This window comes from Melanotaenia boesemani, chromosome 24 (assembly GCF_017639745.1).
Source record: "Melanotaenia boesemani isolate fMelBoe1 chromosome 24, fMelBoe1.pri, whole genome shotgun sequence".
NCBI lineage: Eukaryota > Metazoa > Chordata > Actinopteri > Atheriniformes > Melanotaeniidae > Melanotaenia > Melanotaenia boesemani.
The window spans coordinates 21,531,513-21,544,229 of record NC_055705.1 but is presented as its reverse complement, the minus strand read 5'-3'; the positions used below and the strand labels follow the sequence as shown (position 1 = coordinate 21,544,229).

At 40.9% G+C, this 12,717-nt stretch overlaps 1 protein-coding gene across 4 annotated transcripts; it reads left to right on the top strand.

Annotated features, from left to right (window-relative positions):
* The first annotated feature begins 12 nt into the window (after positions 1 to 12).
* Positions 13 to 11,101, top strand: stradb (STE20 related adaptor beta). 4 transcript variants are annotated; one of them, XM_041978559.1, is made up of 13 exons: positions 13 to 227; positions 621 to 725; positions 872 to 939; positions 2,794 to 2,874; positions 6,136 to 6,238; positions 6,332 to 6,453; positions 6,527 to 6,635; positions 7,020 to 7,143; positions 7,235 to 7,406; positions 7,490 to 7,594; positions 7,672 to 7,928; positions 8,017 to 8,059; positions 10,788 to 11,101. In XM_041978559.1, the coding sequence occupies exons 3-13, from the start codon at positions 928 to 930 to the stop codon at positions 10,956 to 10,958; spliced, it is 1,299 nt and encodes a 432-aa protein (XP_041834493.1). In that variant the 5' UTR covers positions 13 to 227; positions 621 to 725; positions 872 to 927; the 3' UTR covers positions 10,959 to 11,101. The 4 variants fall into 4 exon arrangements, with proteins under 4 accessions (XP_041834493.1, XP_041834495.1, XP_041834494.1 ...); XM_041978561.1 differs by lacking the exon at positions 2,794 to 2,874; XM_041978560.1 differs by having other exon boundaries at positions 621 to 939.
* Positions 11,102 to 12,717: the final 1,616 nt, after the last annotated feature.

Sequence of the window (12,717 nt, the reverse complement as noted above, 5' to 3'; positions counted from 1 at the left end):
GGCACTATGACGCCATCACTCGGCGCCAGTTTATCTGTGTCAAATTAAAAGTCCTCTCAGGAGACGTCCAGTTGAAATAATTAACGGTTCGTTAATGTCGGTTACCTTTCTTCTAATTTCGCGAAGGAATAACAGAATAAGCAGTTTGCACGGTCGGCTGTCTGTGGTGATAACTTTCCCGTTGTGTTATTGACTTGTTTATATCGCAGCGCTGTCGAAAGAAGAAGGTAAATATGCTTCTTTTTGTGTGTTGGAAACTTTATATTGCTTTTTAAAATTTGTTTTTATTTTAGCTAACGATAGTTTAGTTATTAGTTTGTCAAATATATTTATATTTAAAACTAGCGGCCTGGCTGTATACCGTGTATTTTAATAGCCTTCGTCAAAGGACCGTGTCAAACCAAGACCAAACAGTTGTTTATTATAGGTCGTAATTAACCGTCTCTTTAAATATTAGCCCTGTACCTTAACAAAAATGGCCGTAGTTAAACTAAACTTGATGTGGAGATAAATTTAGCTGTTGTGCTTCAAATGAATTATTCCGATTATTCATACTTAAAACCATAAAACATAAAACCAGTGCATTAAATCTACCTTACTTCTGGTTATCTGTTTTCCAGGAATAACCTACATTTTTCACCCTGATGTCACCGCCGCCGACGCGCCTGAACGGGGGGGACCTCCGCGGGTGAATTTCCTTTCCTTTCTGAGCTGTAATCAGCCAGGTAAGCTACAGACAGATGGATGCATGGCTGAGGCTGGATGGATGCTGGCTGCTTACTTGTCGAGTGGGAGATTCTCAGTGTCTCATATATCACCGCTGCACCTCATCCTGCTCTCTCCCTTCTCCATCGCGGTTGGTTTCCTGCAGCCCTGTGAGCGGATGAATGCAAAAGTCTGTGATTTTAACGCCGCCAAAAGGACTCCATGTCTTTCTTGGTAAGAATATCCTGCTGTGTGGATTATTTTTTCATGCTTTTACATTGCTAAACTGTGACTTAGTGGAGGTATAGTCACGATTCGGCTCCTGCTGGTGGTGGAATGTGATAAATTCAAATAGTCCTACATGGATAAGGATGCCTAAATGTATATGTCCGATTAGTTGACTTTAAAGCAGTCTATTAAATTGTTTATACAGGCGATATTTTTCATTTTTGTGAGTTCCGGACGTGCAACAGTGAAAACACACCCTCTTCCATTTTTTTTAAACTTTTTATTTATTTATTTATTTGCATATCTGTTCAAACTTTGTCCTTATTGTGTCTCAAAATAAGGTGAATACAACCCCAGGTCAACAAAACATTAAGTCGTGTCATTATTTATTTTAAAAAAGTAAAGCAACAAATTAAGTTTACACCATGATTCAACAGTTTGTCATTAACTTTAACTTAGGTCATTGCAGTAACTTGATTTTTCTCTTCTTAGGTCATTCTGTTGTAGATTATAGGATACAGGTCTTTTCCTTGTATTGTGTTAAACTGTAACATTTAACATGTTAACTGAGGCTTGGAGAGTCTGTGATGTACCTTTTTGAGTTTTTTTGCAGTTTCTCTAAGCATTGCATGGTCTGACCTTGAACTAAACTTGTTGAGATGTCCAATCCTTGAAAGATTGGAAGTTTTCTTAAACTGTTTGGAAATGGCCTTACAACACTTATGTAAAAACTGCAGGCACAATTAATTGTTTTTCAATCACTTTGTGGTAGTTTTGCTGCTTTGTTTGGGATCATTGTCCTTTTGCACCACCCAAGTTTTAGTAGTTAGACAGATGGCCTCAGATTTGTCTCTAGAATACTTTGGTATCCAGGGGAGTTAAGTCCTCTCAATGACATCAAGGTGTCCTGGTCCTGTGGCTGCAAAACAAGCTCAAATCATCAGCCCTCCACCACAGTGCTTGACAGTTGGTGAGGTGTTTTTGCTGATATGTGTTTGGTTTTTTTATGGTTTTTTTTTGTTCCGATGCAGCTTTGCAAACCTAAGCAGTGTTGCCATGTTGTTTTTAGAGAGAAGAGGATTTCTCCTGAAACTCTTCCAAATAAGCCAAACATCTTCTGCCTTTTTCTGATTGTACTATTACAGCCTTTAACATTTAACATGCTAACTGAGGCCTGGAGAGTCTGAGATGTAGCTCTTGGGTTTTTTACAGTTTCTCTGACCATTGCATGGTCCAACCTTGGGCTGAATTTGCTGGGATGTCCACTCCTGGGGAGATTGGCAGCTGTCTTGAATATTTTTTTTCTCTCTGTAGAATGATACCAAATAGTTTGAAAATGACCTTAAAACCCTTTCCTGATTGATGGGCAGCAGCAGTTGCTTGTGTATGATTGCTTTGGATGTCTTTCCTCCTTGGACTTCAGTTAATATGTGTAATATTTCATGTGTTGTTGGTTGTATTTACCTTATATTCAGACCTTGTAAGGACCAGAATTGAAATAAAGTGTGCTTTCCTTTTGACACAACTGTGCATGAGTGGTCAGTGTGAAACATTTTATAGATCTCTTTTCTTTTTTTTTATTTCATTTTGTATATATGTAACCCTTGACGTCTTAACAGCTCATCTAATTCCATATCAGCCATTAGCTGCTTCTCTGTTGCCTTTCATCGCTCTAATTCTCTTTCCTCTACACCCGGTGAGTGCCCTCACACACCCCCCATGCTTGCTCCTCTGCTTCACCTCCAACCCTTCCAGCCCTCCACAAGACACCCTCCACTTCCCAAGGTCCATGTTTCCTCTCCACCCCTTCCTGTCTTGTCAGGGCATGTCTCACCTGTGCTCCTCCCCCCCCTTCACCAGGACTGTTCCTGCATATCCCACGCTCAGGTCCAGCCCATGGACATAGAAGAGCGCTATGAGGACACCAGCCACCAGTTCCTGGTCAGTAGCCAAGACACTGTCAGCATGGAGACAGTCCTCACACTCCTCCATCACGTCATCACTGTCCATTTACCATCTGTCTAGAGCGAGTTGTGAGTGACAATTTATCTGCTGCTATTAAAATGTTTAAAGCCCCCCCCAATTTATTATTATTTTTTTAATTAAACTCATTATATTCTTTTAAATCAGGGGTGTCAAACTCAATTTTTGTTCGGGAGCCACATTCAGCACAATTTTGATCTCCACTTGGCCAGACTACTAAAGTAACAGCATTATAACCAATAAATAATGAAAACTTCAGAATTTTACCTTAATTTTAGCACAAAGAAATACAAGTATTTTATCAAGATTAATGTATTTACATATTTTGCTCTATTTATTTTGATTTATTTTATTGGAGATCTTCTCTCTCTCTCTCTTTATTTATATATATATATATATATATATATATATATATATATATATATATATATATATATATATATATTTACCCATTGTCACATGCATTACAGCATACAAAACTGAAAAATCCAGTATTTCACATTATAAAAACAGACTTTTTTAAGATCTAGAAGTTATATTTGATGTGCATATGTGTAGATTTCCACATGTACTTGGTAATCCTGACCACCTCGGTTGACTCATCTCATAATACAAACTGATGTCATCCATTAAGTCAGGAAGATATAAAAGATAGAACACGTTACCCCCCCTGCCTTGGAAATGTTTTAGATTTAAATGTTAATGTCTGGGCCCTCAGACAAGCCGGTTTTGGCCCCTGGGCCATATGTTTGACACCCCTGCTCTATATGCTATATAATATTAATCATGTGCTACTTAATAATACCGCTCAGGTCACATCTCCGCAGTGATGCAGACAACATGCTGAAGCACAAAGAATGTCTACTCTTCAAATCGCTGAATCACATTCTATAAGCGTCTCAGCCGTCCTAAAATCTGTCTGCATCACAGACGCTTCAAAGCGTTCTCCCTCCCTCCCTCCCTCCCTCCCTGAGAGCTGCTGTGTGTCACAGCGCCACCTGCTGGCAGAGCAGGAGAGCAGTCCAGCAACTGGCTGCTTTCATCTCTCCACACTCCTTTGTGTCTGTACACCCAAACGCTCATGGGCTGCTACAAAAATATACTTGTAATTAAAATGAAAATCCTAGTGTGCATTTTTTTATTTTTTTTGGAAAGAGGGCAATAATGATCCAGTAAAGATGACTGGACTGTATACTACTACTGTTTTGCGAAGTCATTTCAGCATATTAGGAGCAGGAAGCCTAAATATATACTGCTGTGTTAGAGAATAAAGACTAGAGTGAGCTTGGCTTAGAAAGGTACCTGAGTGAAGTTCCCTTCTCATTCTTCAAATGAACAAAAATGCTAAATTAATGGTTAATTGTTTTGTTTGCACCGCTTTCATTGTACTAATATAAATACAAGTTTACAGGGGTCATCAAAGGTCACCCAACTTCCCACGGTATATAACAAAACTCCTCCGTATCTCTTTCACCTTCAAGCACAATAGCTTATTTTGTCAATCATTTCTCAGGAACGGTAGTCATTGTGATGGCTAGCTTATTCTAAGGAAGTTTCCCAGGCATTTATGTCCTGTCCAGGAGATTTACAATCCCGCACCAGAATGTGGCATTTTTCCAGAGATTATACGGTAAATCCACAATGAGTGATCAATGATTTTCATCTTAAAAAAGATCACTGTCACTACTATGTTGCTAAGATAACTCTAATATAACACAAACCGAATGGGATTAACAATTGATATTCACAACTACAATATTTAACCTTAAAGGTTAAAAAAATTGGATGGGCATTGACTTGTAGGTAGAGATTTGGGTGCATATGAGCTGTAACCTTTAGCATTTCTTTCTGTTATAAATGCTTGGAGATGCAATTATTTGAGCAAAGTCTTCAACTAAGGCTAAGAAAAGGCAAGCATACAATTATTTATTTGGAATATTTGGTCTGAAAGAGTGTTTGGGTAATTTGTTTTGGTGAATTTTAATGACAGCTACATCATACCAGACTGAAGGCGCTTGGGTTTGTATGATGGTAGCTACCCGAGCACACACTTGGTTGTTCGCCCTCGACGTTTCACCTTATCACATTTTTGTGCTTGCTTTAGTGCCAGTGCCTCTAAATCTTTGACATTTTGAACATATCAGCACCAATTGGAACTTCAAATGAACTCTAGAACTACTATACTTCTGTTAAGTCTTTAGCATCAGGAATTTTGAGCAAGAGTTCCACTTCTTTAAAGGTCCCATATTATGCAAAATTCACTTTTTAATGGTTTTGGAACAGTCATACTGGTCCCCCCGCATGTGTAGGAGACCCGTAAGTGTGAAACTCTTTCAGGCGCTCTCTCTCCCCCCTGCTCCACCTCTAGGGAAGTAAGCGCTGAAATGAGCTTGTTTGAAAGCGTGTACGTTATGACGTCATAAGGGACAATAACCACTCCCCACAGAGCGATGGACCCGTCTACCGGCTCTCAAAGCCCGCCCTCTAAAAATCACCTAGCGCCCAGTGTTTTTCCCTCTTCGGCAACCCTCGTTAGCGGACATGGCTAAGCGACAGAAGCACTGTTCTGTTTGTGGCTGCATAAATGAACACGAAAACGTTTTTTTACTTCCATCCACTGAACCCACGAGGACTGAGTGGATTAATTTTATTTTTGGAGGAAATGTACCCGGAAAACTTCCAAAGGTTTTGCATGTCTGTGGCCAGCATTTCAAAGAGGACTGTTTCCACAACATGGGGGCATGGAAAGCAGGCTTCGCCAACCGTTTGAAGCTGAAGCCAGGTTCAATACCAACTGTCCGTGACACAGCTGGAGAGGTAAGAGCTGGCAGTTATTTTATCGTTTCGGCCTTATTAGTCTGATAGCTTGAAAATATATTAACCTGTCAATCACCTCATGACGGGCGATGCGATGGGCGGAGCCAACAGCTGAGCTGCTCCACCAGGGTTCCGCCCACCATAAACGGCACATTTCTGAAGCTGCTAAAAAGAGGGAGGTGAAGAGAAGCCGCTGCACTCAAACTGAGGGTCGATTTGTCCATACCATGGCGGAAATATTTCATTTAGATATTAATGAATGGTCTCAGATTGGGAATAAAGTGTATAATATGGGACCTTTAACATTGCAAGTGATTTTCTTTCAGCAGAATGCATTCACACAGCTGTTTAAGGTCTGACTGAATCATGTTTATACTTATTTCTGTGTTTGCGATGCTGCAGAGTTGTGACGGTTCTGAATACACTCTGCAAGGACCAGCTGGTGGCGATGACCTCACAGGCCTTTCAGCTGAGCCGGCCCACTACCAGCTACTGTCTGAGCTGGGTGAGACCATAACGACAGCATAGACATTGAGGCCTAAAAAACTGAATCAACACATCATGTATGACCCAAATCTTTCCATGACTTGTGTCTCAGGGAGGGGCTTCAACAATCTGAGCCAGGTGAACATGGCGCGCTACATTCCAACCGGTCAGCTGGTGGCCGTCAAACAAACCAACCTGGACGAGTGCACAGAGGAGGAGCTGCTGCAGCTCATGGTGAGCTGCACCATAAACATTATTTATTCATTCATACAGTTTTATCTTTATTTTTTTGTGTCTTCAACACCAGAACGAGGTTCTGCTGTCCCGACTCTTTCGTCACTCAAACCTGCTGACCTCTCGCCTCGTCTTCAGCTCCTGCTGCCAGCTGTGGGTCCTGACACCTCTCATGGCCTATGGTTAGCCACAACTACACCTTCAACACTTTTATCTGTTCTAAAGTCTTCAGCCATCCCTCAATACTTTATATAGTACCAGAAAAGCAGAAATTAGGTGTCATATTTTTTATGTAGTGTCAGATACTCCCTCTGAGAATCTTCATGACCATAATTGCTCCCTTGGCTTCCATTAAAACTACCTTTTTTTTTATCTTACAGTCATATAGTTTAAAGCTATTCACTCTTTAATGTCAGCATTTAATTTGGTAGAAAAGTAGTGATATTTGATATTTTTACGAAATTCCACCAGATTGCAAATTTTGCCAAAGAAAACTCTAGAAATTCAGATTTTAGGATATAATTAGCTGTTAATTCATTCTCCAGCCTCTCTTAATTTTCCTGTAGGCTCTGCAGACACCTTACTGAGAACATACTTCCCAGATGGAATGAGTGAATCCCTGATATCGTATCTGCTGTACGGTGTGCTAAAAGCATTGGAATACCTGCATCGGATGGGCTACGTCCACAGGTCGGTGAGAGACAGGAGAAATACTTGCTTTAAAAAAAAAAAAAAATTAAAAGTTTGTGTCTTAAAGTCGTTCTTTTTCTTCTCCTGTCAGGGGAGTGAAGGCCAGTCATATCCTGCTGTCAGGAGAAGGGCATGTCTACCTTTCAGGACTCCACAGTGTTTACAGTATGATGCGGGATGGGAAGAGAATGAGGGCGGTGTTTGACATGCCGCATCACAGCCCGGCTCTGCTGCCGTGGCTCAGCCCGGAACTGCTGCGACAGGTCAGGAATTAACGGTTTAAGACAAACCTCTCCATAAGAGACAGACTTGTCTCTTCATCTCAAGGTGGTTTCGTCCTCATTAGGACCTGCACGGATACGGAGTGAAGTCGGACATCTACAGTTTAGGTATCGTAGCCTGTGAGCTGGTCAGCGGCAGGGTGCCTTTCCAGGACATGCCACCCACCCAGGTAATGACCAGGAGAGTGTGCTCTTAGGTTTCTGGAGGTGTCCGGTGTGCCTCAGTTTCTTGATTCTTCCTGTTTAGATGCTTCTTCAGAAGCTGCGCGGCTCCCACTGCTGCCTGCTGGACGTGGCTCCCTTCCCGTTGGGGGAGCTGGGGGGGCTGAAGGTGTCGCGATCCGGCGTGGACTCTGGCATTGGGGAGAGCGTAGCCACTGGGAGCCTGACGCACAGCGCCACCGCTCCACCCACAGAGCGACCTCAGAGCCCCGGACCCAAGAACCACTCGGCCACTCTGCACAACCTGGTCCAGCTGTGTCTGCAGCAGCATCCCGAGTGCAGGTCAGGATACAGCAGCTGTGTTTGACATGATGACGCACACATAAACAGACTTTCATGCTGGAAACGGTTCTGTTTTTGTTTTCCACAGACCGTCAGCGTCTGAACTGTTGAGCCACGCCTTCTTCAAGCAGGTGGGTTTCAGTTTTTCAAAGCATTAAGTTAAGCTCAAGAAGCCTGTTGTTTGCAAAAAGCACTCATCAAAGATTTGTGTGTTTTTCTGGAAAGTTTGTGAGCTTTTGGTTGTGCCTTTGTGATGCAAAAGATCATTAGATTTCATAAAAGAAAACAATAGAAAAAGACTTGTTTTATCACAGCCAAACACAGAGGATTTCTGATGCTCATCAGGCTGGAAAAGGTCACAGAAACTCCTGTGGAGTTAAAACTCAACAGATCCACAGTCATTAATTTCATTCATAGAGCAAGGATGGTAAACATACAGCCTGGGGACCAAAACCGGCCCACCAGAGGGTCCAGTCTGACCCGCGGGACGAATTTGGTAAATGTGAAAATTTATAAAAGACATTAACCACAGTTGCTGTAATTACTAGCTGTGCCTTATCTTCCACGAGTCCTCTCAATGCAGGCTGTGTACAAACTTTCTTAATGGTGATTTCCAATGAAAGCCAACCTTAACTTTTCATTGACGCCTTTATTAAGGTCATTTGAGCTTCCAGGTAATATTCACAGACTATAATAGGTGAGAATCCATATTCCAAGAGAGTGTGTGGTCTTTTTCTGCCATGTAATTACTGTAAATGAGCTTGTAAAGTTTCTGAGGTTACAGTATAGTTGTCATGACAGGAATGGGTCTGAGGGGGAAATATGAACCAAATAAAACACCTTGTGGAGCTGTTTTGGTAAATTTGAACTATGAGTTGTTTTCGGCTCAATCCTTGACTGAAGGAGGACTCAAACAGAGGACGGAGCAGGAGGCCATTAATTAGAGTAACAAGAGCTCTTTGTTTAAGCAAAACAAAAGAGCATCAGAGGCAGGAAATCCCAAACAAAATTTTAAACTGAGCAAAAAACTGATTTTAACTGGGAACGGAGATCACTTAATGCAGGGAAGTGTGGCGATCAGAAGCTAAAACCTCCTATTGTTTGTTCTTAAGCTCCACTGACCTAGTTGGAAAACCCCATGCAGGTAAGAAAAGGTGCTAGAAGAAAATCAACTGCCTGCAACAAGAATCCACCTACACAAAAATGTGCTGCGATCTGCAACTCTGAAACTAAAAACCTTTTCTCATATACATAAAAAAAACATATTTTGGGGAAAATTCCGAATAATCTTTGGGCTGTAGCCTTCATTGCGATCCGGCATTATGGCTTCTGAACTGTAATGTTGAAGAAGATTTGTCCAAAGTTCACAGACAAATATTAATAACTGGATGTATGAAGCTACAAGACTGATGTCACAGAACTGGAAGGATGCAGACCAGCTGCTAGATGATTTCCAAGGAATGGGCTGTGTCCCATCTAACTGAACTTTATAATGAGGAACAACCGCGATGGAAAACTATAATGCATAAAATTCCAAACTTTTCCAAAATTTTGAGACAGAACTCCACAGATCCATTCTCCTCTGCTTATCTGGGGTTGGGTGACGGGGCAGCAGTCTAAGCAGGGAAGCCCAGACTTCCTTCTCTCTGGTCACTTCTTCAACCTCGTCCGGGGGTATCCCGAGGTGATCCCAAGCCAGCCGAGAAACAGTCCCTCCAGCGCGACCTGGGTCTTCCTCAGGCTTTCCTCACCAAGGACGCATCCAGGAAGTATTCTTACCAGATACCCGAGCCACCTCATTTGGTTCGTCTTGAAGCAGCAGCAGCTCTACTCTGATATCCTCCTGGTTGGGTGAGTCCAGCCACCCTGAGGAGTAAGCTCATCTCAGCCACTTTTATTCATAATCTCCTTCTTTCAGTCACTACCAACTGCTCCTTCTTCACCCTGACAGACCGATAGAGTCCACATCACTGCAGACGCTGCACTGATCCGCCTGTAGATCCCCCGCTCCATCCTTCCGTCATTCCTGAATAATTCCCAGAGATACTTGAACTCCACCCCGTGGGGTAGAATCCTCTCCCAACCCAGAGAGGATACGCCACACTTTTCTGGCTGACGGCTGGACAGACTTGCATAGTGTTGCTTAGTGCAGCACCCAGAATGTCTTAACAAGCCCAAACAAATGGATGAACAAAAAGTGGATGAAATGAAGGAGACTAAAGACAATATAATATACTAGCAATGTAATATACTGTATGCTGCAGCTCATTGCATATAATTTTTACTTTTGCAATTTTAAGATCATTATTTATTGTAGAAACAATGAAAATGCTGTTATTTGATTTTAGCAGATGTGAGCAGCGTGATGGTGGAATTTATCTGGAGGAACGATCTTTGGGGAGTCCCGTTCCGACCTGTCGGACATTCTTTGTAATGACACTAAAATAAGCTGGACGGTCATCCTGATCCAGAGCAGACTTTTCACCAGCACTAGTTACCATGGTAACTAAATTAACACATTTAAGACAGAGCAGAATGCAGACATATCGAAATAAGCGAGGTTTTCCCTTCATCCTGCTTCATGGAATACCTAAACGAACCACTTCTAGCTTTTTCTTTATTCCAAATCTTTTTATCTAAATCATTCATTTTATTTATCTATTTACCTTTATTCACTCTTTTGTATTGATCTTTATTTATTCATTTTTATTGATTCATTTAATATTTAACTGTGTTTTATTTTATTCATCTTTTTCCTTTTTGCTTCTTTTTCCCTGTATTTATTTTGTTTTTATATAATTGTAAATAATTTCAGGCATTTATGGGTCAAAGTATAAACCAGATTGTGTTTTGTTACAGGTGAAGAGGCACACCAGAGACTCCTTCCTCAGCCTAATGTACCCAGCAGTGCCCCTCACAAGCCCAGAGGACCCCCCAGTATCCAGCCCCCCCACCCCTTCCTGCCACACTCCATCATCAGCCACCACCGACACCGCCGAGGGGGCGGAGACTACGTGGGACTTCTCGTAACTCCTCCACCTCTAAACATGAGACAATCAAAGAAAAGCAATGAGGCCAAACTCAACTGTGCTTTTGTTTTTTTGTTTTTTTTTACCATTATTATTATTATTATTTTTATTAGCAATTTTAATCCAAATCTCTGAGCCTTAAAACAAACAAACAAACAAAAAAAAACACTTTTTTAAGTTTATTTTTTATTATTATTTGTTTGTCTGGTGCATTGAGTCGGGGAGACAAGGCGACTGTGAAAGTGCTGGATCAAAGAAGCTGCTCTGATCCCATAGGAAGGATCTACAATGACTTTCAGTGAGCCAAAGGACAAAGAAAAAAATAAAAATAAAATAACTTTCCTCTGATGTTCAAGGCAACTAGGAGCTGAAGGAAAAATCCACCTTTTAAAAGCTTTAATGTCAGAAATGATGATTTTTGAGGACATGTTGATGTGTATGAGGGTGGATTTTCCCTTTAAAGTGTTATTATGTCTTCAGACTGTGAATAGTGTATACTGAGGTACATAAAAGGACATCTGGTTGCATTTCTTTTTTCCAACATAAAGCGTGTATTTGGACATATTTACACCCAGTGTTCTTGTATAGTCATTTTAAAACTTGTCATCATGCACAAGGGGAAAGCTGAGCTCAGAAGCAATCGGATGTGCAGTTTCTAGTATTATTCTAGTGTAGCTGTTAGAAGCCATCGGTCTTCCCCTCTCTGATCATACTGTGTGACCACGTATCCAACAAGGCCTTCGTGTTTTTAGATGATGGTGATCTCTGTAACTGTGATTAAATGTGCTGTGTGAGAACTGTGACTTACAGTACATATCAAACATGGTAGCGATAAAAGCCTTATAATACATATATTATAAATGATGTGACACCTATTTATTGTCTTGTTTTCCAAATCTTCCTGCTTGCCTTGACTCTTCTTTTTCATGAGCTTGGTGCTGGTGCTTTGGGAATGAAGCTCTCAAGCTGCATTTAGAAAAACGATTTCCTCCAGCAAATTAATTATTAAGCCACGTTCTGCATCAACTGCATAACACTTCCCTCATAGATGCTGGACTGATTATATATGTTATGTATATATAATATATAATAAGATGTCATTTCAAATAACCAATGACAGCAGGTAATTATGATTTTGTACCGAAGCAGTATCCTTGAAAGATTCATACTTTGTGGAGCAAAGATGTACAGTTAAAAAAAATTACCCAAATCTTTAAAATCAACATCCCTTAAAGAAAAACTGGAAGGGATTTGTGTATTTCTCCTTCTGTAGTGCAAATTATCATAACTATTCAAGCAATCTGGAGGAATTTTGGCATGTTGAAAGCAAGGAGAAAGTCCAAGCTGGGCATTTGGATCTATCCTTGCAGAGAATCAGCTGTTATCGCCACTTGGACGTTAGTTATTCTAATGATAATACAGTAGACTAAATAAATTAATAGATCAAATAAAAAATTAGGTCATATAATGTTTAGATTTGCAATCTGAAAAATGGTGTTGCGTGAAAAAGAAAGTGCAGCCTTGTGTGATTTTAAGGTTTAAGTATCAGCAGCTAATAAAAAAAAATGATCTGGTCAATATCAGGTAATAAAAACAGGTAAATGCAACCTTAGATGAACAACATATTACATCATCCCATTATTTATTCAGCAAATACTAAGCCAAAATGCAGAGTTTGTGCTCCACTCAATGACTGCATAGTGTTCAGGCTGTGGCTGCAGATCAAGCCCAGATCATCAGTCCTCCACCACTGTACTTGA